At 45.7% G+C, this 23,597-nt stretch overlaps 3 protein-coding genes across 11 annotated transcripts in view; all 3 read left to right on the top strand.

Annotated features, from left to right (window-relative positions):
- The window catches only part of ARMC8 (armadillo repeat containing 8), a 61,364-nt gene extending 54,611 nt beyond the window's left edge, over window positions 1-6,753 (top strand). For both annotated transcript variants that reach the window (XM_085069991.1, XM_085069990.1), the window contains 5 exons: window positions 1,078-1,173; window positions 3,180-3,275; window positions 3,754-3,826; window positions 4,763-4,856; window positions 6,123-6,753. In XM_085069991.1, the coding sequence (XP_084926117.1) occupies window positions 1,078-1,173; window positions 3,180-3,275; window positions 3,754-3,826; window positions 4,763-4,856; window positions 6,123-6,156 (393 nt within the window). In that variant the 3' untranslated portion in view covers window positions 6,157-6,753. The remainder of the gene's footprint in view (window positions 1-1,077; window positions 1,174-3,179; window positions 3,276-3,753; window positions 3,827-4,762; window positions 4,857-6,122) is intronic.
- A 2,908-nt stretch (window positions 6,754-9,661) lies between these two features.
- Window positions 9,662-16,465, top strand: NME9 (NME/NM23 family member 9). 5 transcript variants are annotated; one of them, XM_085069979.1, is made up of 7 exons: window positions 9,662-9,764; window positions 10,168-10,292; window positions 12,745-12,802; window positions 13,392-13,495; window positions 14,598-14,669; window positions 15,091-15,207; window positions 15,717-15,812. In XM_085069979.1, the coding sequence occupies exons 2-7, from the start codon at window positions 10,260-10,262 to the stop codon at window positions 15,810-15,812; spliced, it is 480 nt and encodes a 159-aa protein (XP_084926105.1). In that variant the 5' UTR covers window positions 9,662-9,764; window positions 10,168-10,259. The 5 variants fall into 5 exon arrangements, with proteins under 5 accessions (XP_084926105.1, XP_084926104.1, XP_084926106.1 ...); XM_085069978.1 differs by lacking the exon at window positions 9,662-9,764 and adding an exon at window positions 9,826-10,064; XM_085069980.1 differs by lacking the exon at window positions 9,662-9,764 and having other exon boundaries at window positions 10,075-10,292.
- Window positions 16,466-16,597: 132 nt separating this feature from the next.
- VPS8 (VPS8 subunit of CORVET complex) overlaps window positions 16,598-23,597 on the top strand; it is a 69,272-nt gene continuing 62,272 nt past the window's right edge. For all 4 annotated transcript variants that reach the window (XR_014854146.1, XM_085069973.1, XM_085069972.1 and 1 more), the window contains exons 1-6: window positions 16,598-16,734; window positions 17,498-17,566; window positions 19,290-19,420; window positions 20,805-20,898; window positions 21,445-21,477; window positions 22,848-22,902. Coding sequence is in view for 3 of the 4 variants with exons in the window: in XM_085069973.1 (XP_084926099.1) it covers window positions 16,618-16,734; window positions 17,498-17,566; window positions 19,290-19,420; window positions 20,805-20,898; window positions 21,445-21,477; window positions 22,848-22,902 (499 nt within the window). In the remaining variant the exon portion in view is untranslated. The remainder of the gene's footprint in view (window positions 16,735-17,497; window positions 17,567-19,289; window positions 19,421-20,804; window positions 20,899-21,444; window positions 21,478-22,847; window positions 22,903-23,597) is intronic.

The following is a 23,597-nucleotide window of genomic DNA, read 5'->3' as shown; positions in this document are numbered from 1 at the left end:
TTTTTGAGGGGAAAAAAACCATGAAGGTTCTACTGTGCATTTATCATATATTATCTTTCTACCATAAAAAGGTCCCTGTAAAAAATCTGATATTTGTACTCATTGAGTCTCAATAGCCTTCGTAGAAAATTAGCTCTGTCTTAATGTAAAAAGATATTTATTAGGCAGTCATTCATTGAATTCACCCTGACAATGTTCATTGTCACTTAAAGTGTTCTCCATCTGGAACTATGTGTCAGCTTCACTGCTTCCTGCCGTAGGTTTTAGAGCCGGAACCATCCATTTTCTACCTCTACCTAAAACTCACTCCAGAATAACTCATCCAGCAGCTTTCCAATGAAATCCCATTATCAGCAATTTTAAGAAGTCCCACAAAAATCCCTGAAGTCTTAAAAATTGTAGTGTGCCAAGTGCTGGTCATCTCTGGTGCCTTATTGCCGCCACTCCTGACGTTTGGTATCAGTCAGTCCAGTAGATCTTGTTTAATCTTTTCTCTTTCCTTCTAGTGTAGGTGTTTATAGTCTGTCACCAAGTGACCTTTGAGCTGTGATCCTGTGACCTTAGGGCAGCTTCCCCAGGCAATAAGCAGTGCATCTGGCTTATTTCTCAGTCCCCTCTCAGGTTTTGGAAATGTGGCTAATGGACCTGGGCACAGTGTCCCTGCAAGAGTACCAGAGAAGATGCATCAGTTTTCTCACCCATCTCTGATATTACCTCCATGCTGTCAGATGAGAAACAGCTGTTTCTAATTGCAGCATCATACTTAGAGCCCGGGTCCAGCAGGATTCAGTCCTGAGAGCGGCCTCCATGCATCTGGGACAGCATTGTCTTCTCTCCTGGTGACAGGGGAAGTACCATCAATGCCCATATGATGCTCTCTCAGACAAGAGCAGGCTCCACATGAAGAGGAATGTTCTGAAGTGTTTCTGCTGTGATAAATTCTTGGTTTGGGAGAGCTCACTGGGAGCTGTGCTCTGTGTGCAGTGTTGCTACTCCTCACTTGGTGTGATTCTGGCAGGAATGTCCCTTCTTTGTCTGGGGAGTGACACTAAATGTATTTCATCCTTGCTTTGGCAGCACATAGACCACATAATGAGCACTCATGGGAAGCAAATCATGCAAGCAGTGACCCTCATTCTGGAAGGGGAGCACAATATAGAAGTCAAAGAGCAGGTACCTTTTTGTTTTGTGTTGTCTTGGCAGAATAAAATGTAAGAGAGCAAAGAATGCTTACTATTCACAACATGTCATTTTTTTTGGGATTATGATGTGCTGTGAATATTTAACTGAGATCTGTCAGATGAATAACTTGAGTACCTATCCACAAGAATGCTTTTCTTTCTAATAGGTTGTTACAAAGTTGTTTAAATTGAATGCAGATGGGTACAAAGTTGTTTACATGGAATTCAGATTGGTTTTGCAAATGGAGGTTTGGCAAAGAGGTGGGATGTGAGAGCAGAAGAATTACATTGGGAATTGCATGGCAGGAAGGGGACAGTAGGAAGAGAAGGAGAAGCACTAGCAGGGGAAAGAGCATTTTGATGGAACCCAGGAAAAAGTGGGGAGGGACCTGCCCTGACAAATTAAAACTTAAACAATATGCAAGAGGAAAGACAGAGGGTAAGAGGAGATGGCCAGCAGGGAATGGTATCCTGGGAGCAATGTACAGGGACAGCTGCTGTGGGGGTGCTAAAGCAACAGTGAGAGGAGAGGTGGGCAGTATTTGGCTGGAGAACTCTTGTGCCAGACAAGACAGGCAGTGGGAGAACCGTGTTCCTTCCTCATAACGGGACATGTGGTGGCGAGGGATGGGGGCAGCAAGAAGCTGTGGCAGATGCCAGAGGAATGCTTTGGCTTAGGTTGGACATGGGTAGCAAATAGCATGGGGAGTGTAGGAATACAGCTGGTCTGAACTCTCCTCAGGGCAGAATAGGCTGAAGGCAAACAGGCCTTTTGTGGCGATTTAAATGCAAAATTAGCAAAAAAAAACCAACCCAGAGACTCTTGATAGCAAGTTTAGTGACACCATGGCTCTGAAGCAGCTGAGAATTAACCTCTTGTGTGTTTCTAAATAGGTCTTCCTGATAAAGCTATGGTGACAGGAATGGCCTTTTTTGCCATAGGAGGTTATTTACCTCGCCAAGCCTCTCAGAATCACTTTGCAGGAGAACCAGCATACCTGAGAAATACTCTGGGAAAGGGCTGGGGCTGAATATGGGCTTTGGACTCTGGGGCCTTTATCCACATAGCATTTGCTTGGTCCCTGTGGTGCAGCTGGCTCTTGTTTCAAGATCCAGTGCTACTTGTCTGCACACTAGAACCCGTGCTTGCAGCAGGACAGTGCTTGTCTCTGCCACTGTTGGGCTCATCAGGATTTAATTAGCAGCTTGGAGATAATTAGTCCCTTCAGCTGCTGACACAGTGTAGTGCAGCGCAGACACGGACACCATACAAGTGCTGATGGTGCTCCAGTGTCCTGCCAGCACGTCCAGAAAAGAGGGTCAAGTTCTTCCAGAGCTCTGTGGGAAAGACCTTGTAGAGCATCTGCCGGTGACCCTGAGAGCCAGGGAAGGAGCTGTGCCAGTCAAAGCTCTGTGCAGATAGTGCCAGTGTGGGCCTGGATGCTTCAAGGGCATCCTGTGGGATGGCTCCTCTCATTTGCAAGAAGTAACCAGCTGCAGCAGTAGTTGGAGTTACCTCTGCACGTAACGACTGGGATTAGACCTGTTGAAAACAAATTACTCCTCTGCCAGATCAGCAGGAAGGCTTCTGTCTCTCCTTTTCCTGGCCTGAAGAACGAGGTGGAAATTACTGGGGTTTGTTGTTGTTTTCCCTTTCCCCCCAGCCACTGCTACAGAGCAGACTGCTTTATATACCAGGGCATTTAATCTTCTCTGTATGCTGCAGACTTCCATGAGAAGCTTTAAATATTCTTCCTTGCAACGAGCGCTGCTCTTCATTCTAAAATGGCGCTGAGTGTTTTTGGCCAGGGCTGCTCCCCACAGCTGGTAACTGCTTGGCATTGGCCCTAGATGTGAGTGAGCTGGAAACTCCAGATTAAAGATATTAGAACTAATTAAAGGAATTGTTTGTCCTGAGTTCAGAGCTGTCAGGGAAGCTGTGTAAATCATGGGATGTGATCTGGGGCCAAATAACTTCCCAGTTTTTCTCTCTTTCAGACATTGTGTATCCTTGCCAATATAGCAGATGGCACGACAGCAAAAGAACTGATTATGACCAATGATGACATCCTACAGAAAATCAAATACTACATGGTAGGGGGGATTTCTCTTAAAGGTTTCATGTTGCTCTTTTGCAGGAATGAAAAGAGGAAGGTGCTTTAGGGTTTTGTTTTGTGAATTATTCACTATCATACACCTAATTTCCATCTAACCAGTGGAGTGTAAGTGCAGTTCTGTATGGCAGAGGTGTAGAGAGAAACTGATTCCAAGGAAAATCCAGGGGTTATTTCCCATAAAAATGTTACAGTGACTTCAGCAATAACACATCTACATAGAAAATATTTTATGAACTTGGAAAAGACATATCTTGGAGATGTCCATAAATATTTGGAAGGAAGTGATTGAACACTAGAGTGCCTTATATTATAGCCCTATCTTTGAGAGAAGTTGTAGATAAGAATTAGTCCCAGCTTTGCTACCTTATTTATTACAGGATGAATGCCAAAATATAAGTCTTGTGATTTTCTGAATTTCTTCTCCTAAACTTGAGTTCTATTTTTTCTATCTTTAGAGTCATTCAAATGCTAAACTACAGCTTGCTGCCATGTTCTGTATATCTAATCTCATATGGAATGAAGAGGAAGGTAAGAAACCCTCTTTATTAATGCACAGACAAGTTACTATCCTGATCAAAAGGCTTTTGTTGCATCGTAATCAATATTTAGAGTGCACAGTGGGATCCAAAGTATAATGGGAAATAACATTATAGGTGTGGTATGGAATACATGGAAGCAGTCAGGAGACACTGAGGAGAGTGTAGAGAGCAGTTCTGGGGGAGACACAGGGACACAGTGACAGTAAACAGGAGTTGGAGAGTCACACGGTGGGAAGTTTGCACTTGTAGCATTTCTGTGAAGCATCAAAACAACTGGAGTAAAAGAGAATTCTTGTAAGAACTTCTGAGTTTTAAAGGGGCTGTAGAAACTCTGTTGGAGGGAACAGGTTCACTGGAGAGAATAAATGGATTAGTAGGGGATTTGTGACAAAGAAATTTTCCACAGCATGGATGGCTTGGGTGGCTTGGGCAGAGAGACTGAAACCAGCCAAAGGACTTGTGTGTGGGACTGAAAACAATGGATAAGGCATTTGGTGTGAAGAGTCATGGCCTGGGAGAGTGGGACGTAACCATGAGGGGGCTGCAGGATGCTTCTGCTCAGGAGAGTATGGTGATAGGAGGAGAGGGCACAAGGGAGGCTCAGAAACACCTTCAGATGAATGTTCTCTGCATCCAAATCCTGTGAAATCAGAGAGATGAGAATAAAACTGCTGAAGTCGGGATACCTTAGGATAAAGATTCTTCAAGATGTTTTTGGCTCCAAACGTGCATACAGGGCACAGCAAAAGGAGCTGGAGCTCGCTTGGGAAGCAGGCAGAGCTAAGGGAGTATTTGCATGGCTGTGCTCTAGCTGGACATTGCTCCTTACCCCTCCTTTAGCTGGTTTCTGGTCCCTCTCCTCTCTGTGTCCTGCAGACACCTGGGCTGGTGCCACTACTAACCATGTGATTTGTTGTTTTTGCAGGTTCACAGGAGCGCCAAGACAAACTTCGAGACATGGGAATAGTAGATATTCTACATAAACTGAGTCAGTCCTCAGATCCAAATCTGTGTGACAAGTGAGTATGAAGGTGGTACAGGATCACCACAGTTGTTAATCTCAGTTAAATTATTTTAAACTAATTAAGCCCAACAGTAACTTTGCACACACCTGTACTGTTACTCATATTAGTATCTACACAGATCATCTGGCTGCTTCCCAAACACATATAACCAAAACAGCTACTGACAGATTCTGGGGTTTTACGTGGACCTTTTGCAGTTATCCCACCTGCAGTTAGCAACAGCCCATATTTCTTCCGTTAGCTAAAGGAGAAGATCTGATTTTTGGAAGATGTGACACAGACAACACAACTCAAAACAGTGCAGTGTTTTTAAAATGCATTAAGTTTGGGATTCTTGGTTTTATGAAAGGTGTTCTAGAGTTCATAGACATATTTGTAGAAAAGTTAAGGCTTTTTGGCTTAAGATCTATGCCAGAGTACCAGCACTGAAGGTGATAATCAGGAGCATATTGATATCCCACTGGTGCCACACCAGCCCCCCTCCATGAGCTATTATAGCTTGTGATCACAGCAGGAAGCTGGAAAGAAACAAATAAATAATTTCCTCCATATTGATGAGTTGTATCAGATCTTGGAAAAGTCTGTTAAAGTCACGGTAGCAGGTTGGGAACTGTGGGGGAAAAAGGAACAGCAAAGCCTCTCACTTCAAGTGGCAGGAAACTCATAATTAGCTGACCTGATGATGCAGCTGTAAACCTAGAGTGGTGGGAGGTGTTTTTGTCTTAACAAAAATGTTGCACAACGTTAGATGACATAAATTCCAGTATTAGACTGGCTCCCTCCCTCTCACCTCACTGCATATTTTTGGTGGTGCCAAGAGTCCTATATGACTCCTGACAGGCCTAACATGCTTTTAGTATGTTCTGAGTTGATACCCCTTGATTTCTCAGCTCAAAGACCTGCTTTTTGTGGTACACCTGTATTACAGAAAGTAAGTGCTCTTCAGCTACTGCTCTTGAGGGATTTTGGAACGTGTGTATAACACACATCCCAAGCCCCACAGTGCTGGGAGGGCCTCAGTTTGTGCTGGGATCCAGTGTCATTGGTCAGATCAGGTTATCCTTGGATGCCAGGTGGATTCTTTAGCAGTCACAGCCCACACAGATCATGTCTGCACCACAGGCCAGGTCCTCCCAAAGTGAGGGAGCCTTTTTCCTCAGCCCTCCTCCCTTCCTCCCCTGCTGGCACAGTCAGTGTGTCCATGAAGCTGTTGCTGCTGGAGCCAGACCCCTGTAATTAACAGGTTGTTCTTTCTTGCAGGGCGAAGACAGCACTCCAGCAGTACCTTGCATGATCATAGACTAATTGAATCTATGGACACCCCTCATGTCTACTTAAGGAACAGCAGGAGATACTCCTGACTCCTTATATTTGCACAAGTCACCTTGGGCTGCATTTTTCTCAGGTGCAGGGAGCTGCTTTGCAGAAACAGTTTGAATGATCAGGTCTCCAGTGCACTTGAGAATTTTCTTGATGTAGTTTCTTTACTCAGAGGACTCTGGGGGGGGGTTGTTTTGGTTTTTTGGGTTTTTTTCCTGAGCTACTTGGACTCTCAGAACAATCAGTCATTGTTTTCCTTTTGGGCCTCCAATTCTCTGCTTTAGCTGCAGCCTTGTGTGGGTGCATGGGTGCTCGAGTGCGTGCGTGTGCCAGGCTGAGTGTGTGGGTGTGAGACCTCACTTTTGGTTTTCCTTTTTTTTGTGTGAAAATCTTTTTCTACAGGTTTTCAAGGGTTAACCATTGTTTGCTGTACGAATACTTCAATGACTTATATACAGTTTGAATGAAATGTTATTTAAAAAAAAACCAAACTGTTGTATCCCATAAAGTTTATTTTGAATTTTGAACAGATGAATGTTTTTAAGTAAAATATATGCATTTCTGAACTTCAGCTTAACTTACATTATACTTCCTTTTTAAAGAGAAAAATAGAGTGAGACAATAGACAACTCCAAATTCCAAGCAGCACATTCTGTATTGACAAGATCCAAGAGTTCTTTGCCGCAATACGAGGTCACCTGATACTGATAACATACTCAAATACGTGGAATGGGTCAACTGCGTTGGGTTTGCGTTTCTTTACATTTTAGAAAACAAGCTCGTACTTCAGGGTTAGCATGACTGATGGCTTTTCTGGAAAGGAGCAGGTGGCTGCAAGATCAGCAGGAATAATATCTTGTTTTGCCAGCCAGGAAGTTGCTGAAGGATTGGCTTATTCCTGGAGAGAAGGATTGCTGATCACTGGAATCAGCAGAGCAAACTGTGTTGCAGAAGTTACACCTTCCAGAGACTAGAAGGAGCTGGCAAGCGGTGATTTAAGGGATTGCTTTTGTTTTGCTTCCTTTATCTCCACAAATAGTTAAATGACTTCTGAATTATTTCCACAAAAGATCAACTGGATGTATTAAGTTGGGGAAGAGATGGAAAAACTGGGGGGTTGGTCTTGTTTTATTGCTAAGTAATATTGCTACAGATTTTCTGTATATATGCAGCTATACACACGTGCATGGATTTAGATTGCTGGATAATTGGTGGGGTGTGGCTGCATCCAGAAGCCCTGACTGTCCATATGTTCCTGAAATGGTGCCTGCAGGTGTGCAGAAGGAAACTTGAGTGCAAGTGAAGGGGACTGTGTGAGGTCAGGCTGCAGTGGCAGAACCCAGTGGTCTTCCAGTCTCCTCCAGCAGTTCAGGGTTCTGGCTCTCTGCCCAGGCCTCCTTTTCTGGTTTCAGTTTAGACCATAGCTCATAGTCAGACTCTCCAGATGCTGTATTTACATAGTACTAACAGACACTAGAGTTCGCAGCCAATGTCTTAAACCAAATCGTTCTTCTCTTACACTGACCTTCAGGAAGGCTGCAGCAAGAAGAGAGGTCTGTAACTTTGCTAACCAATTTTGATAATTATCTACATCTTTAATTTCTAATCAGAAGGTCAAATTGTGATGACAGCCTTACTTTTTTGCCAAGGTAACTCTTTGTGTCAGAAAATGTGACCACAGTTTAGCCTGGAATTTGAATGTGCTGTGTATCAGATAACTGTTATCACTTGGTTGCAAAGGACAATATCTACATTTCATGTAACTTCTTCCACTGTCAAATAAAAGTGAGCACCTGACACTTTCCCCAGGCACTGCAGTAAGTGACTGGCAGTTTTTTAACATCCTTCTGCTAATGTTTCATGATGAACTTCGGGGGTTAAACACAAGGGAAAGTAAAAATACATGAGAACTTGTTAAATCTCAGTACCTCAGAAGTGAAGTCTTGTTTATAAAATTCAATCAAATATGTTTTTGCTTGAACTGAGAAGAAAGTTCTGAGGAGGTATTGTAAATGCAAAACTGTCCAGTGGGCATCTCCCTGCTCCATTTGCACTCCTGTCTGTATTTAGGAGCTCGAGTTCTTATGTATCTCCTCATCCTTCCCCAACTCACATTTCTAAAAGCCAATCTGAGTTTGATTCTGTAGAACTTTGGTGCCTACAGGTGTTCAGAAAAAAGGTGAGTAAAAGTATCTCTGTACAACTTTTGAAGTGGTTTCATAAAATTCTGCCAGAAAAACTAAAAACCAATGCTCAGACAATCTTGTTGCTGTGTGAGAATAGTTGACATTTTCCAGAGGTATTGAGAGGACAAACTGTTGGATGAGAACATTTTGACATTCAGTTAAGCTTTGTGAATAATTTTTGATGTTGCTATAGGTATGTACAAAAAGAATACTGTAAATAAAAATAACTTTACCAGAACATCTAGGTTTTTCTTAGCTTCCTGAAGAATTGAGCTCTCTGTGCCAGCCTCTACAGTCTGAGATTCCCAGTGGAACAGACATTCCTGGTCACCCAGAGCTTTCCCAACCTAATGAGGTAGCAGCAGTTTGTGAATTCAAGGGTTATTTGCAGAACCAAAGCAAAGTTTGGACACCATATGCATCACCAGGACTTCTGTTGTTCTTGGGCCATTTCTCTGCTGAAAAGCCGTCCTGATGGATGTTGATAAGTATATGTGGGTCTAGTGATGGGAGTCCTTCTTGCAGAGGTTACATGTGCTACAAAGTTGAGCAGGGGATTTGGGACACTGCTGTCAGATAAGTGGTACCCTTGGCTCTCCCCACCACCTTCATTCCACGCGTGGACTGTCTCTCCCAGACAGAAAATCAAATGAGACATCACGTGTCTGTTGTTCCAGTCATAGATTTGCATTGTGGTAGTGAAAGAAGCCAAGTGACCTGTGTAAAGCAGCTTGTGCCAGGATATTCTAAAGGCAAATATCTCATATTTTTAAAAATTTATTTTTACAGACTTTACCCTTTGCAGTAGATGCTGTGTCTCCACAGAACTGCTGAAGCAGTGACGCAACAGGCAGAGCAATAATTGAGGTGCCTGAGATTAGGCTCTTGAAGAGTAGAAAATTGGTTTAAAAGGACTTTCTTTGGTAATCCTGAAATGTGAGCACAAGAGCTGTCAGTTTGCAAACTTTCAGTGATGGTCAAAATCATCAGGGTTCTTCTGCAGGCTGATTGCTACAAAGGGAGGCATTGTGGAGATGTTGATGTACCAAAAACTGAACCCCCAGCCAGGAGGCCTGTGAGCAGCTGAAGGACCAGGCCTGCAGGCGTCGTGTGCTGTGTGACAAAGAGCAGCTCCAAGGTGTGCCCCTGGAGCCCAGTGTGCCCAGGCGAGAGAAGGGATGGGGTAAGAGCTACAGACCTACCCAACCAGCGTCGCCGGGGGATGCTGGGTCCTGGCACTGCTCTCACCGCAGAGAGGAAAAGAAAACCACACACCTCCCCAGACTGAACTTGTTTGGCGGGGGACACTCTTGCTCCGTGCCGGGAGGTCACACCTGGATCCCACGCCTTGCTTTGAGCCCCCAGTGTAGGAGAGGTTGGAAGACTGGAGTCGGGGGTGAGTGTTGGGCTGGGGGGAACTGGATGGGTGAAGCAGGCACAGGAGGCAGAAGGGCTTTACCTGCGGTTGCTGCTCGGGCAGTCTCGGGGCAGAGGGAGCTGAGCTCGCCGGCTGCAGCCGCCATCGGACACGGGGGAGGCAGCGGGGCGGGCTGGGCTGGGCTGGCGCTGCCCTGGCGATGCCAGCGCTGCCATGGCAGCCTTGGGGTCCTGCCAGCTGCTGCACAGGGCCCTGGGAGGGAACGGCACTTCAGGCCCCGCAGCAGCACCTCGGCTCTTGGAGGAGGTGTGAGTAAAGGTGTGCTCAGGTTTGGGGTGCTGCAGCAGGGCCGGGGTGATGCTGCGGGTGCTGTGTCCGGGCTGGAGCAGCAGGGACAGGTAAAAAGCTCTCTGTGGTGCAGATTGGCGAGCAGTTGGATCCACGTGATTAGAGGCCGTCTGCAGTGCTTTGTGCTTGGGACAGCTGCTCAGAGGACCCTGTTCCTGCAGAAGGATGGCTGCAAAGAAAATGGAGGTAGTGCTGCAGGTCAGTAGGAGCCAGGCCTTTAGCAGACCTTGTAGACTCTCAGTAAGTGCAAAAGATGGAGTTCAGTCTTGGGGTAGCTCAGACTGTGCTCCCAAAGCCCTACTGCGAGGTCCTTGAGGGGAAGAGGCATTCCTGGAGGCAGGTGGGAGGTGTACGAGGAGCTGGCAGGTCACACCTGTCCCCAGTCAGGGCTGTGCGGGGCAGAGGGAGCTGCTGCAGGTTATGTTTGGGGCTTTTGAGGCCTGGTGCAGGTTTGGCAGCTGTCAGATCAAAATGCATCTGTTTTGTGAGGTAATTGCTCAGAGGACATTTAGAAGTAGAGAACTGAGGAAGTAGGGGGTTCTCCTGGAGGCAAGAGTCACTGGATGTTTCTGACCAGGTCATGTATTCAGAAAGATCATTGTAAATGTGGGAAAGCTAGGAGGTACAAGAAAAATTCAAAAGTTGAAAAATCTATTTCACAGTGATATGTAGAGGAATTTTTTCCTGTTTACATTGCACAGGTGACCTGGTGATGCTTTATAACTACTGCATGGGGAGGGGGTGGGTCTAAGAGCAGTTCACATTGAACTGAAAAAAACACTGAAAATCCAAAATAGGTTGAAGGTCTGCTTCAAATTTTGAATCTGGTTCAGTCTTCACAAGAGACTTGTGAAGAGAGAGAAATAAGGAAAGATAATATGGGCTTTATGACCTTGTTTATTTACTGTTTAAACTGGAAAATGTGAACAAGTGTAAAAAGGAAAGAGGGGCACTTTATGAAGGTAGAAATGGCTTCTTTTGCTGCTTGTCCGGCTGTGTTCCTGTGGGATGGGGAACTTGACATCAACCAGCCTGTGCCCCTTTGGCAGCTAAGGGAAAGCTGGGTCTATACCTGCAAAACTGGGATTGTCCACATCTGCAGATGAAAGTTGAACCTGTGTAGGACATGAGGAGATGTCCTGGAATAGTTCTAGTTTTGTTACAGAAAAGCCAAGCAGCCTCAGGACATCCAAATTAGCAAAGCACCTTGAAGGGTGCTAGCAGTACTTGAGTCCAGTGGTTGAACTCATGGGCAAACTCATTATCACAAATTACTGTCATAAATCACTTAGACTTGTTAGCATTCTGTGAAACACTCCGAGGGTGGTCCCAGCGCTAGGAATAATTAAATTTTGTAGTTCTGCAGGTGTTCTCTGAAAAAACGGAGCTTGGGTTCATGTGCTGAACAGGCAAATAAATGGAGATGTCTGAATAGCTCCCTGTTCCCTGACTGAGACCAGGCCCTGGAGAAATTGCCCTGTGTGACCCCCAGTGACACAGCTCTGAACACCTGTGAGAGGGCATTTCATCTGCACTGGAGTTTCTACTCTTGGAATTCTTGGCTGTGGGATTTTAGCAGCCCTTTAATGCCCATTGGTGTTATTTATTGGGAAATAGCTGGCCTTGATGCATCCTCCTGTCTTCTGTTGTAGTCTAAATGTTGTTGGGGTTGATGATACCCACTGAGGAAGGAATTAGGAATCTTCATTGTTCAGGATGACCAAAACCAGATTTTGCATTTCTCAAGAAGCCTTTTTTATTTTAACTTGCTGTGTTTTCCTAATTACATACTGAGGGGCAAGTCTGGTAAGATGGGGAAGATGCTAAGGGTTATATCCTTTCAAATAAGAGTATTAGGAGTGTGGGATAATACAGTGTGTGATGTGGTGTATGGAATAGTCTAGGGCATCCTTGACAGGATCAGTCCCTGAGCAAGCTGATCTAACACTGAGCTTTGGAAAAGGGCATTAGATGAAGGACTCCACGGGTCTTCCTAGCCTAGAGCTCTTGAGCTCTCTTTTCACTATGCTTTGGAAGTCTTTAAGCAGCAGCTGGGAATTCATGCTGGGCTCAGACCCTCCTCTAGTGCCCACACATCATGGAAGCTGAGTATTTACTAGTTTAGTTTATCAAGGCTGAAACATCTCAGAGTAGTAGAACTTGTGTGCAGACAAGGTAAGAAACTGCTGCTGCTGAAGAATCAGGTGGTTCATAAACCCTGTGAGGACTAGGCCTGAATGAGGTGTAGTTCAACTGGAGCCCTGGTCAGGCAGATGGAGGCCCTGGGTTCATCTGGGTTCCCAGTTTGGGGTCCCCAGCCAATCCCCAGAACAGCTCTTGGTCTCTCTGCAAACTGAGTTTGGGATCCCCAGGCACCCACTATTCCAGCAGTGCCACTAAACAGGGCAGGACTTGCCCTTGGCTGGATGCTTTGCCCTTTCCATCTGCCTTTCCTTGGATCTTGTGAGACATCCTAATCAGCTGGTCAGAGGTGAGAAAATCCCAGTTGGAGGAGTTTCCTGAGTGCTCAGGTAATGCCTCTTCAGGCAGGTGTGCCCCTCTGGAGTGATTTCTCAGTATGTTTGCAGAAACTGAGTAGTACCTGATGACTTGCTGTGGCTTTCACTGTGTTTTTCAATTTTCCACACAGATTAACATCACTAGCCAGGAGCTTTGGGAAGAAATGTTGTGTCTCAAGGGACTCATTGGTAAGGGTAAGGGTTTGGTCAGCATACGGGATTGCTCTTGTCCTTGTCTTAAAATGACACCAGGGCTGTCAGGAATTATTAGTGTTAAGGTGGTTAAGTCAGTCTCTCCATTCCCCTTACCCTGAATGGAAGAAAACAATATTCTAACCAAGGTGAGACCAGCAGGAGGTTGTAGTCCTCTCCATGTATGTGGGATAGTCATCATGCAATCCAAGCAGTGCTGGTCCAGGAGCTTCTGGAGAGTCCAGTCTCCACTGCTTGGACGAGGACTGTCTCCAGCACAAGGAACAGCCCTGACTTCCAAGGTTCTTGGGAAAACCTCATGTGTTCTACCTCTGTGTAGCAGTGTCCCCTGGGAAATCTGGTACTGCCAAGGTCACAGCCATGTCCATGTTTCTACTTAAGACTCCTCACATCATTATTAGCTTGTTATTTTATAACAAGCTAATTCTGTCCTCTGATGCAGCATTTCAAACCTTGCGAGGGTTTCCAGTTCAGAGCTGAATATGGTCTTGTAGAATATGGTCTATTGGTCTGTGTCTAAACTGTCCTATTTTCACCTCATCCTTACTCTTTTACTTGCTTGCAGTTGTCGATGTGTTTCAAGCCTGGTGTGGCCCATGCAAACCAGTAGTGAATCTGTTCCAAAAAATTAGGAATGAAGTTGGCAGCAATCTCCTGCATTTTGCTGTGGTAAGATCTCATTTGACACTGCTTGAAATACCCAGTCCCCTGAAATCAGCTGACGTCCAAGAGCTGAGATCACTTGTCTTTCCAGTATTCAGCCCAAACCATTGCAGTGCAGGAGGTGCAGCTGCTGGGAGTGAACCTGTCACATACAGAGGCCTGGGTACATCTATAACAATTCATCTAATCAAGAATTTTCAGGCTTCAACTGATGTATGCTTTCCAGATTTCTGCTTAAGCAAGTAACATTAGACAGAGTGATTAATACCAAGTCGCTCTGGTGTACAGGGAGAGGATGCAGGAGCTGGATTTGGTCACCCTGGAGAGAAAAAGGGACAGATGTCCAGTGGGGGAGGATGGAGGAGGCAGAGACTGATATCCTCAGGGGAACACAGCAACACAACGAGATAATGGGATCAGTTGGAGCAGGGAAAGGTCCAAGTAAAATGAAGGAAAAATTATTAAGGTGGGAGTGTAGGACACTGGGACAAGTGCTCAGAGTGCTGTGCAGAACTGATTCGTAGAGAAGCTCAAAACTGACACAGCCTTGAGCAACCTCCTGTTGCGCATAGACCAGCCCTGCCCTGGGCAGGGTCTGAGACTGGAGCCCTTCACAAGTCTCTCCTACCTCCAGCCATGCTGTGACTCTGTGTTCAGATGCTTTTCCTGGCTGGAGGCAGCTCTGGATTGTGGACAGAGGCGAAGGCTGTAACGTTTCTTGTGGCTCAGCCCTCCTGCCACTGCAGCTCCTCCTGGCACTTCTCTGTCCTTGAGGTCCTTAATTCACTTTTCAGGCTTTTTCTCTGGGATTCACACAGGCAAGCTGCTGGGAATAGATATCCCTGTCCCACAGGAGCTCTGTTCCAGCTCCTGCAGGTAACATCTATGTGCTTCTTGGTCACTGGAACTGAGCTGTGAGCTGGTTGTGGCCCTGGCTCTGACCAGGGTAATTTTGTCCCCTAAGTGGGGGACCCAGAGGTGTTTTCTTATTTGTGGGGGAGAATACCAGCCAGCTGAGGGTGTATCTGAGTCCAGGCATTTGCCTGTGCATCCCTCCAGAGCAGAAATGCTCTCTAGAAACACCTGTTTTATTCTGCATTCCTTTTAGGCTGAAGCTGATTCCATTGATGCTCTGGAAAAATACAGAGGACAATGCGAGCCTGTCTTTCTGTTTTATACAGTGAGTGAAAATATTTTCCCAGTAGTTGCATAGCAATAAACATGACCTGCTGGTGGGAACAAGTGTAATTTTGGAGGGATGTTTCATTTCTTTTATGTGTGATTGGACAATTTTACTTGCTCTGTATCTGCTGGTGATCAAATGGTGTGCAGATAAGAATATACAGCCAGTGTGCTGCTCTGTGGACCTGCTTCTGCAGGACCCTACTCCTCTCACAAGCTGCTTTATTTCATCCTGAGATTGATGAAGAAGCACAAAGATGGGTGTTCCAAGGTTTCTCTCTTGCTGTGGAGCACAGCAGCTCTGAGGGGAGGAGGGCCTGATACATATAGTGTGGGTGATGTGCTGCTGTGGGGAATTCCAGAGCCCAGAGAGCACAACCTGAGCACTTGCTGACTGATTTGCTTCTCACATCTTCCAGGGAGGAGAATTAGTGGCTGTTGTAAGAGGAGCAGATGCACCATTGCTGCAGAAGACCATCCTGGAACAGCTGTCAGGGGAAAGAAAGGGTTTAGAACACGGAGGAGAGCCTGTGGTGGTAATGGGTCACTAAAGCCTCCAACACACATAGATGTGCATGCAAGAGGAGAGGTTCAGCTCCCCAGGGCCAGCATAGCTCTAAAGCAGAGCCACTTCTTGCAAAAATCCCCTTCTCTGCCCAGCCAATCTGCTGAGTCACTACCACAGGGACTGGCTTTCTGTGTGTGGTCTAACATAATGACATATCTGAGGTGCAAAACTGCCTTACCTGTGTGTGACCTGCTGCTCTTAAGGCATCTCTAAAGCTTGGAGCTCTCTACTGACATTAGCTGGCCTGTTCCAGGGAATGCTTTTCCCCCAGCTCTGGCTGTCCACTGGCTGAGAGCTCAGCAGGTGACCCTGGACAGGCAGATCCTCTGCTGTCCCTGTTGAGCTGATCTGGCCCAGGACAGCAGAAGGGCTATTCCTGCTCAGGGGGAGGTGGGACCAGAGCCCTGCCTGGCGCAGGCTCACCTCGAAGGGTCCGTGTGGGATGTTCCTGGCTCATCCATGTGCTCTTGCTGCTAGGTACCGGACAGAGCCTTCTCCAGAGGGCACGGGAGCAGGGCTACCCTTCAGGAGGAACACTGGGAAGGACAAACAGGTAGGGCAGCACGGGTGTAGGATGTTCTTTGTGCCTTGAGTTGGAACCTTCAGCGGGGATTCAGCTGCTGCTGGGACACCAGAGGGGCACAGATCACCACACAGGGAAGTGTCACCTTGAAACAAAACAGACCAGGGTAGCTTGGGTGTATCACAGTGTGAAACTCGGAATTTATCCTTCCAATGTTTGTTTTATTTTTCATTTGATCCCCCTTGTCTTCTGGCGTGGCAAGGGCTCCTGGAAATCCCACACGGCTGTCTTCAGGTGGTTTTTAAAAGAAAACACAGACACTTGGGCTCCAAATCTGGCTACACCATCTCCTGCTTTGACTAAAATTAGCCACGAATTCCCAAAGGCTTTTGCCTCTTGTCCTAAAAGGGCCATTTTTTCTTGGCTTTGCTGTGACAGTGCTGCATCCTGGCCCCGTGGACGCCAAATCTTAGGCTCCAGAATGCTGGGAATCGTAGCAGAACCGTCCTGGCTTTAGCCGAAGCAGCGCAGGCTGAAGGTGCTGTGAGGGATGTTGGTCTCTGTCTCTCCTATCTGTGCCCATTGCTCATGTTGTCTATTTCCTTCCACCGGAGGCTGACGCACCCATCGGGCCCGGGATGATAACGGCAGTCGTGGAGCAGATGCGAGTTTTTTTGATAAATAAAAGGATTTTGTGTGGCAGCACCGCCGGCTCCCTGGCCTTGGTGTCGCCCGGTCCCCGCCGGCGGCGCGCGGCCCCTTTAAGGCCACCACGGGGGCGGCCCTGCGGCGCTGCGGCTGCGCGGGGAGGAGACTGGGGACGCGGGTTCGAGTCCCGGCGGAGCCGGCCTGGCCATGGCCGCGGCCTCGGAGCCAGCGGAGCCCCTGGAGCCCGTGCCGTGCCCGGAGCCGCCCGCGCACCGGCTAAGCGTGGCGGAGCTCGACCGTGAGCTGGACTGTCGCAGCGAGCTGGTGCGTCCCGAGCCGCCGCGGAGGCGAAACTGCCGGGCCGCGGGGGCTGCGCCCGCTCGGGCGCTTCCCGCAGGGCCGAGGGGTTCGTTGAGGGAGGGTCGGCGGGTTCCTCACACAGCTGTGAGGGAGGGGAAGGTTTCTCAGCCCCCGGCGGGTTCCTCACACAGCTGTGAGGGAGGGGAAGGTTTCTCAGCCCCGGCGGGTTCCTCACACAGCTGTGAGGGAGGGGAGGGTCCCTCAGACACCTGTCAGAGAGGCTTGGCAGGTCCCCTCAGACGCCCGTGCGGGAGGGTCGGCGGGGGAACCCCAGGCTGATCTGTGCCAACTCCAATATGGTGATATTGGGTCACTGTTGACAGGGTCACTGTCCCTGTCATTTACATAAATTTCGCGTTCTTCACCATATATAGGAAAAACCCCAACAACCCCCAAAGTTCTGTGTGGCCGGTGCCCGATGTAGCAGGTACAGAGTCAGTAATGTAATTTCTCTCTTGCTGCAAGACACTTTAGAGTGCAATAGCGTGTTTATTCTCAGAACATCAAAATTATTCTATTGACTGTATTTAGAAATAAGTCTCACACAGCCTCCAAGATGGAAATATTATTCACTCAAGCAGGTGAAGCTGTGTGTGATTCTGCCCTCGGAGCTGCCGCCTGCCTTTCCGGGCAGAGCTGTGTGCATAGCTGCTCTTTATGTGGCTTTAGTTACGATTTAGAGGCCGAGTAGGCAACCTAAACTCAGGCTGTGGTGTCTGATGTACAGATCGACGACAAAGAATTTGACATTCCTCAAGTTGATACCCCTCCAACGCTGGAGAGCATCCTAAATGAGGTGAGCGATCCGTCGGACAGGGGGGAGGTCAGGTGAGGCAGCGCATGCTCCTTTTCCTCTACTCCTACTGTGTTTTCCTGGAAAACAAAATTGTATAACTTCATGGTATCCTGATGCTGATAGCTAGCAAAGTGCATGCACAGTGGAGTAATTGCTCTACAGTGTGGGATAGGAAATTTTGGGGTTTTTTTCAATTAAAATATCCACAGCTACAGCATAAAAGATTTTCATCAAGTCTAAGCACATTTATCTGTAGATCTGGAGAGTCATGGGAGTCTAGAAATCTGTTAAAGGTCAGGGTCACCCAACAGCTTTTTTTAGCTAAAAGTAATTGGAGAGTATTTAGGATAGTTCTGAAGTTGTGGGAGGAGATGAGAACTAGATTCTTCACAGCTTCATTTGTGTTGCTTCTGTCACATATGTAGCTCTGTGGTAGGAGTGGTGAATAGGTTCAGTAACTGATGTTAGCTGTGATACCTTGCAGGGGATATCTGTCTCATTTGTATCCAAGTCAGTATATTCCTGGAGTAGCTGTGTGAGTGCACAATCCTTAGAAAAGTAAAGATTAAAAAAAAAAGTAAAGATAAACTCCAAGAAAACAATCTTTTGAACAAAATGAGGAGATTGGTGGCTGGACTTGCTCGGAAGCTGGTATGAAGGGGAAAGGAGCCTGCCAGGAGTGACAGTTCTTTTAAAAAGCTGTGTTAAAAACACAGGTATAAGGTGTTCCAAACAGAGAGTCTAGAAACAACAGGAGTAGTAGGGGTAGCTATGTCCTGTTTCTGCTGGTGCCTTGGGTAGGGGAAGTTTAGTAAATTTGGGTGATTTCAAACTGCAAGGACATACAGTGGCATCCACATCAGAGGAGCCTCTCCAAGCCTCTCCAAGGCTTAAACTTGAGAGGTAATGACGAAGAAAATACAGTTCAGTGCAGACAAGTACAAGGTCTTATTGCAGTATCGCAGTACATGTGGGATGGGAATGACTGGCAAAACATCTTCTGGAAAGGATTTTAGCAGAGTACAACCTCTCTGAGCCAAAAAGGCAAACAGTTGTAGATCAGGAAGAGATGCTTAATGGGCACAGGCTGCCAGGTATAAGAGAAATGAGGGGTAACTGCTTTGCTCTCTGCTGGTTTGGCATCAGCTGGCATCAGGTTGTCTGCTCCCTCTGGCTCTGTGCTGAAAGAACAACAGGATCTGCACTGGGTTTAAAAGACATCATGGAGAATGGCTCTTTGAAAAACTGTAATAAAAAATTCCATACTCAGACCGAAAGGAGAGAGCGATTAACAACAGAAGAGCACAGGAAAAAGCAAAATCAAGCTTTGGCAGCTGGAGAGACTGCTGGGCTCTTAGTGCCACTTGGTGAAGCACTGGAGTAGATGATGATAACTCCAGGCCTTCTCTTGGCAATTTAAAGACTTGAGAACAGCTCTTTTAAAGACCAGTTAAAGTTTTTGTGGAGTACATAATACTTGGGGAAGAAAGGTTAGTTGACTTTTTCTCCAGCCCACATTTGTTATTATTGTGAATTCTGGAAACTGGGTGTTCCACAGAATCAGTCCAGTAAAGTAATAAATAGTTCTGGCTTTTAAATATAAGGCTTTCTTGTTTTCTCCTTCTCCATTCCCCACCTGAACTGATGCTGTTTTGCTAATGTGTCAGTAATGGTGTTCCGTATTTTGAGCATTTAGCAAACTGTGGCAATTCTCTCCCTTCAGACTGATGATGAAGAAGAGTCTTTCATTTTGGAGGATCCTTTTCTCTTGAACATTGATAACACGGATACACACTCCTATGACACCTCTTCCGTGGCCAGCTCTGACAGTGGGGACAGGACACACCTGAAAAGGTACCCTGGGAGGTCAGATGATTTGTGAAGGGATACTGCTTATATCCATGAAAAACAAATCCTTCTTTTTTCACAGAACACTGTTATTGCTCCAGGATTACATAGGCAAAGATGAGATTTGTAGTTTCACTGAGGGCTGGCCTGTTTGAGCAATAGGCATTTTATGGGAGATAGAGTATTTAAATTTCACCAGATTTTAATGGAATATATAAAAAAATGAGCCATGATGACTTCAAAGAAAAGTCTAAAGGAGTATCTGATCTAGTCTGCAAGCAACTGGTGGTTATTTGTAAAAGACAATTGCTGTCATTTCTGTGAGTTGACTGCTAATGTTGACATCTAAAATCTAATACTGGTGAGTTGTCTCTTTAATTACCCAAATGATGGTCTGAGCCACTCCCATGGCTGCCTGGTGTGCCATGAGCAGTTGCACAGGATGTAAACACTGAAGTCTGATGGTTTATTTGGCATATGGTGGTGTACAGACTCACTGTCCCTTCTTTTTTCAAATAAGATGGTTTGTACTGAGAAAAACATTACCTGGAATGGCTTAAACATCTTGTGGTACAGAGTATGCAGAAAAACCTGGAGGTGTTCCTGTCACCTTTGGGTCAGGCTGGTTGCTATCGTTATGAGTCCTTAGCCATATTACCGTCTATTAACATGTTTGATGAGACTCTGTGGGAGCTGCTAGTTTGTGCACCTCTGGAGAGATAAGAACCCAATGTTTCCTTAGTAGTTTTGAGAATTTGGCTCTCAGGTGGTGTGAGCTTGGCAACAAAATTGCAGCTTTGCTGGGGAATTTTCCCTGTAGTGTGTGCTAGGGTTTCCCAGTGCTCTTTAGACATAACTGCTCCTGCACTGGTTAGTTTTTAAAGATGTTTTCTCCATAAACGGAAACACTTAACCTTCCATATCAGATGAGCTGTGTTTAATTGAACACTATTCTTAAACATACACCAAATTTTCCTAGGGATCTGTATTCTGCTAAGAAGCCTTTTCCAATTGTGTATTTTCCTTAGATACTCACCTTCACAGGCTGAAACTTCCTCACTTACTGAAAGCTCTGCAGTGTTGCTTTCGGGATGTATGAATGACTTCTGAAGTTTGCAGATATATGTGCTTGAAACTGACCATTTGAAGAATTACATTTTTTCCTTCAGGAGATGAGTTAAAACCAAGCTGTGTGCAGGCACAGCAGGGCAGAGCAGGCTTTGCTGATTATCTCATGTCTTATCTCATCCTGTGGTCCCGAGGAGAAGAATGGAAACTGCATGAGTTACAGGTGTATGTGGAATTTACCTGCTGGCTTAGCTGTGGGTTAGGCAAAGTTCCAAGCTTTTATTCTGCTCTGATACTTTTGGTTCATTTGTTACTTCCTTAGGAAGAAAAAGCTCCCAGATTCTCTCTCACTCCATGGATCAGTGATACGGCTCTCACTCCTGAAGGGAATTTCTGCCCAAATAGTGTCTGCAGCAGTAAGTGTCATCTTCTGTGCGCATCTCCCAAGAAAGATTGGAAACTCTTGTGGTATGCAAGCGAGTGTGTGGTCTCCTGCCTGCCCTCACTATTAGTTCTGTGTAACACCATGCCTGGGACATAAACTAGCAACCAGTAGTCCCTAGGCAGCAGTGCATCAGGGCTTAGCTGACTTGCTGTAGCAGTGGTGTGGTGGTTCACTTTGAGCATTGATTTGTGTTGCTGGATGTCATGAAACTCGGTGGGAAAGGTTCATATAATGTGAAAGTATGCTTTGAAGGTGCTGGAACTGGGTTTGCTCAATGTGTGCAACAAGCACATGGCTCTTTGAGAAGAGCACAGTAACTTTTACAGGGAATTACAAGATATTCTGCTTCCTCCCTATTTCTGGGTGTTGCTAGCCAGTGGTTCCCTCAGCTCTGTCTGCCCTGGTGGAACCATTAAAATGCAGCTGGTGTTGATTTTTCCTTGTTGAAGTTCTAATTCTTAGACATGCACAAGGTGGGAGTTGTGTGTCTCACCCATGGGTTTTCCTGTTTTTCCAGGACAAAGTGGATGCTGGCTTGCCCACTGCAATTGTAAGTACTCTCACAGTTTTTAAGGACTGTGTACTTAGTTTTCATGCCAATTTGTTAAAGCAGTAAGTTAACACAGCTGGTAAATGCATCTTCCTTGACTTTTCAAGTGTGAGGACTGGGAGGAGCAGTCTGAAAGGGGGCAGAGTTCAGCCTCTCTTCACTGCCCGGCTGTCCCTCTGCTGATTGAGCCCCACACCCTCCCTTTTTTGTATCATCACCAGCGCTCCTTAGCTGAGCATCTGACCTGTCCCCATCTGTTGAGCACACTGATTTTCCCTGATTGTTTCTTCTTTGCCAGTTATTGCTTTGACTCCTAACAATTTTTATAGAAACTTAAACCAAAGTGCTCCAAGTGATGGGTTCACAATCTGTCTCACTGTCTGAAATTTTAACTAAAAGCCTGTCTGAATGACACTCCTGCTTAGCAATTTGCGTCAAAGTTGAAGTCAAGCCTGCAAATTATGTCAGTAGTGAAACTACCTGTAGTGAACAAGAAGAGAAACATTTTAGTAAGTTGAAATACAGTCAATATATTTTGCCCTTGTGAAGTGAGTTTTAAATGTTTTACAGAGAAACTAAAGATGTGCTCTGTTGCTTTGACTGTAAGTAACAGCAGCCCATAAGATAATATACTTTATGTTTAAAAAAGAAAAGGAAAAAGTAGTCACATCTAAGGCAAAAGGCTGCACAGTAAGGTCAGAAACGCACGCTGTGCCTGATATGTAGGTAGGATAAAAACCTGTACTTACACATCTAGACATTAAATAATTTGATTTTTTTTAACCTGACTTACACTGGGTAAGAAATAAAAAGTAGAACAAGATGAATACATCTGCAGCATTACATTATTTTCTATTTAGTTTTATTTCATTGAGTGCAGGTTTGTAAGTGCAGTAGGATCTTGGAGGATATATTTAATAGGATTTGTTTAATTCCCCATGGAAAGAAGTTGGAGTGTCTGGCTTGCTGTGGACTGCTTTTCAGGGGACCAGCATTGTCCAGGGTTTTAGAAGAGTTCAGATGTGGAAGTAGCAGCTGAGTTAGGATGAAATCCTGAGTATTTACTCAGCAACTACACCAAAAGAATGAGACTGACTTTAGAGAGATGAAATTTTGCTGTGGGTACTACTCGGAGCATTTGAATTTCAAACAGCAGAGGAAAAAGCAGCTCTGTGATGTTGAGAAAATCTATGGGATGGTCATTCAGGTATAGTACTTACCTGTCTTCATGTAGGAATTGTGCCTGTTACTAATAAATTTAAAAAATTATAATCTTTGAAATCTTCCCTTTTTGGCAACTTTGCTTGGTAAGTGGTAGATTTGTGAATGATGTTTCTTCTGCTTTCAATCTTCCTGCATGGCTCTTTCAGGCTGCATCCAATCTGATAGCAGTGGGGACTTCCCATGGGTTAGCACTGATATTTGGTAAGTTAAAAATAAAGTTTGGAGTTTTTTGCATTTTAATGATCTTAAAAAAGTGCAAACACAAGCAAAAAAATCCCATCCTGTGTTATAACTGCTGGCTGGATTTCTTCTATGATGTTGTTTGTGCTAAATGTGTTTTTCTTTCAGTAAAGAAATTAAGCAGAGGTAATATTTGTCATACTTATTCATGCTGCTTCTGCGTTTTTGGGGGATTGACATCTTCGATATTGAGAAATTTAGCTCTGTGTCAATTGTCTAAAGAGCCTTTTCTATGTTTGAATAGAAAACACTCAGTTTTCTAGTGGAAGTAGGCAGAACCAGTGTACAACCGTTGTATTAATCTTCTTCCCTATGACAGAACAGCTGTCAGCATTATGGAAGTTGTGTATTCTGGGAAGTGGGGCTTCTGACTCCTGGCTGCCTGCAGACCTGTGCCATGGGTGTCTCCTCTGCTCTTCCCCTGCACCTTCCCCAGGCAGGCTCCTCTGTGTCCCTTCATTCTGTCACTCTGTTCTTCCTCTTATCACCAAACTTCCTTACAAGGGTTTCTGAGCCTCTGTTTGCCCAGCCTATCAGCTGGGCCAGAGTAGCTCTTGAGCTGTTCCAGTCGCATTCAGGTTTTGTGCCTTTTGTCTATGCAGCACCCAATTCTTAACCAGTTTAGGAATTTCAGTGCATTTATTGAAGCTGGTTAA

This window comes from Lichenostomus cassidix, chromosome 9 (assembly GCF_008360975.1).
Source record: "Lichenostomus cassidix isolate B80296 chromosome 9, HeHo_3.0, whole genome shotgun sequence".
NCBI lineage: Eukaryota > Metazoa > Chordata > Aves > Passeriformes > Meliphagidae > Lichenostomus > Lichenostomus cassidix.
Note: the sequence above shows the minus strand (reverse complement) of the source record. Positions and strands in the feature narration are given on the sequence as shown.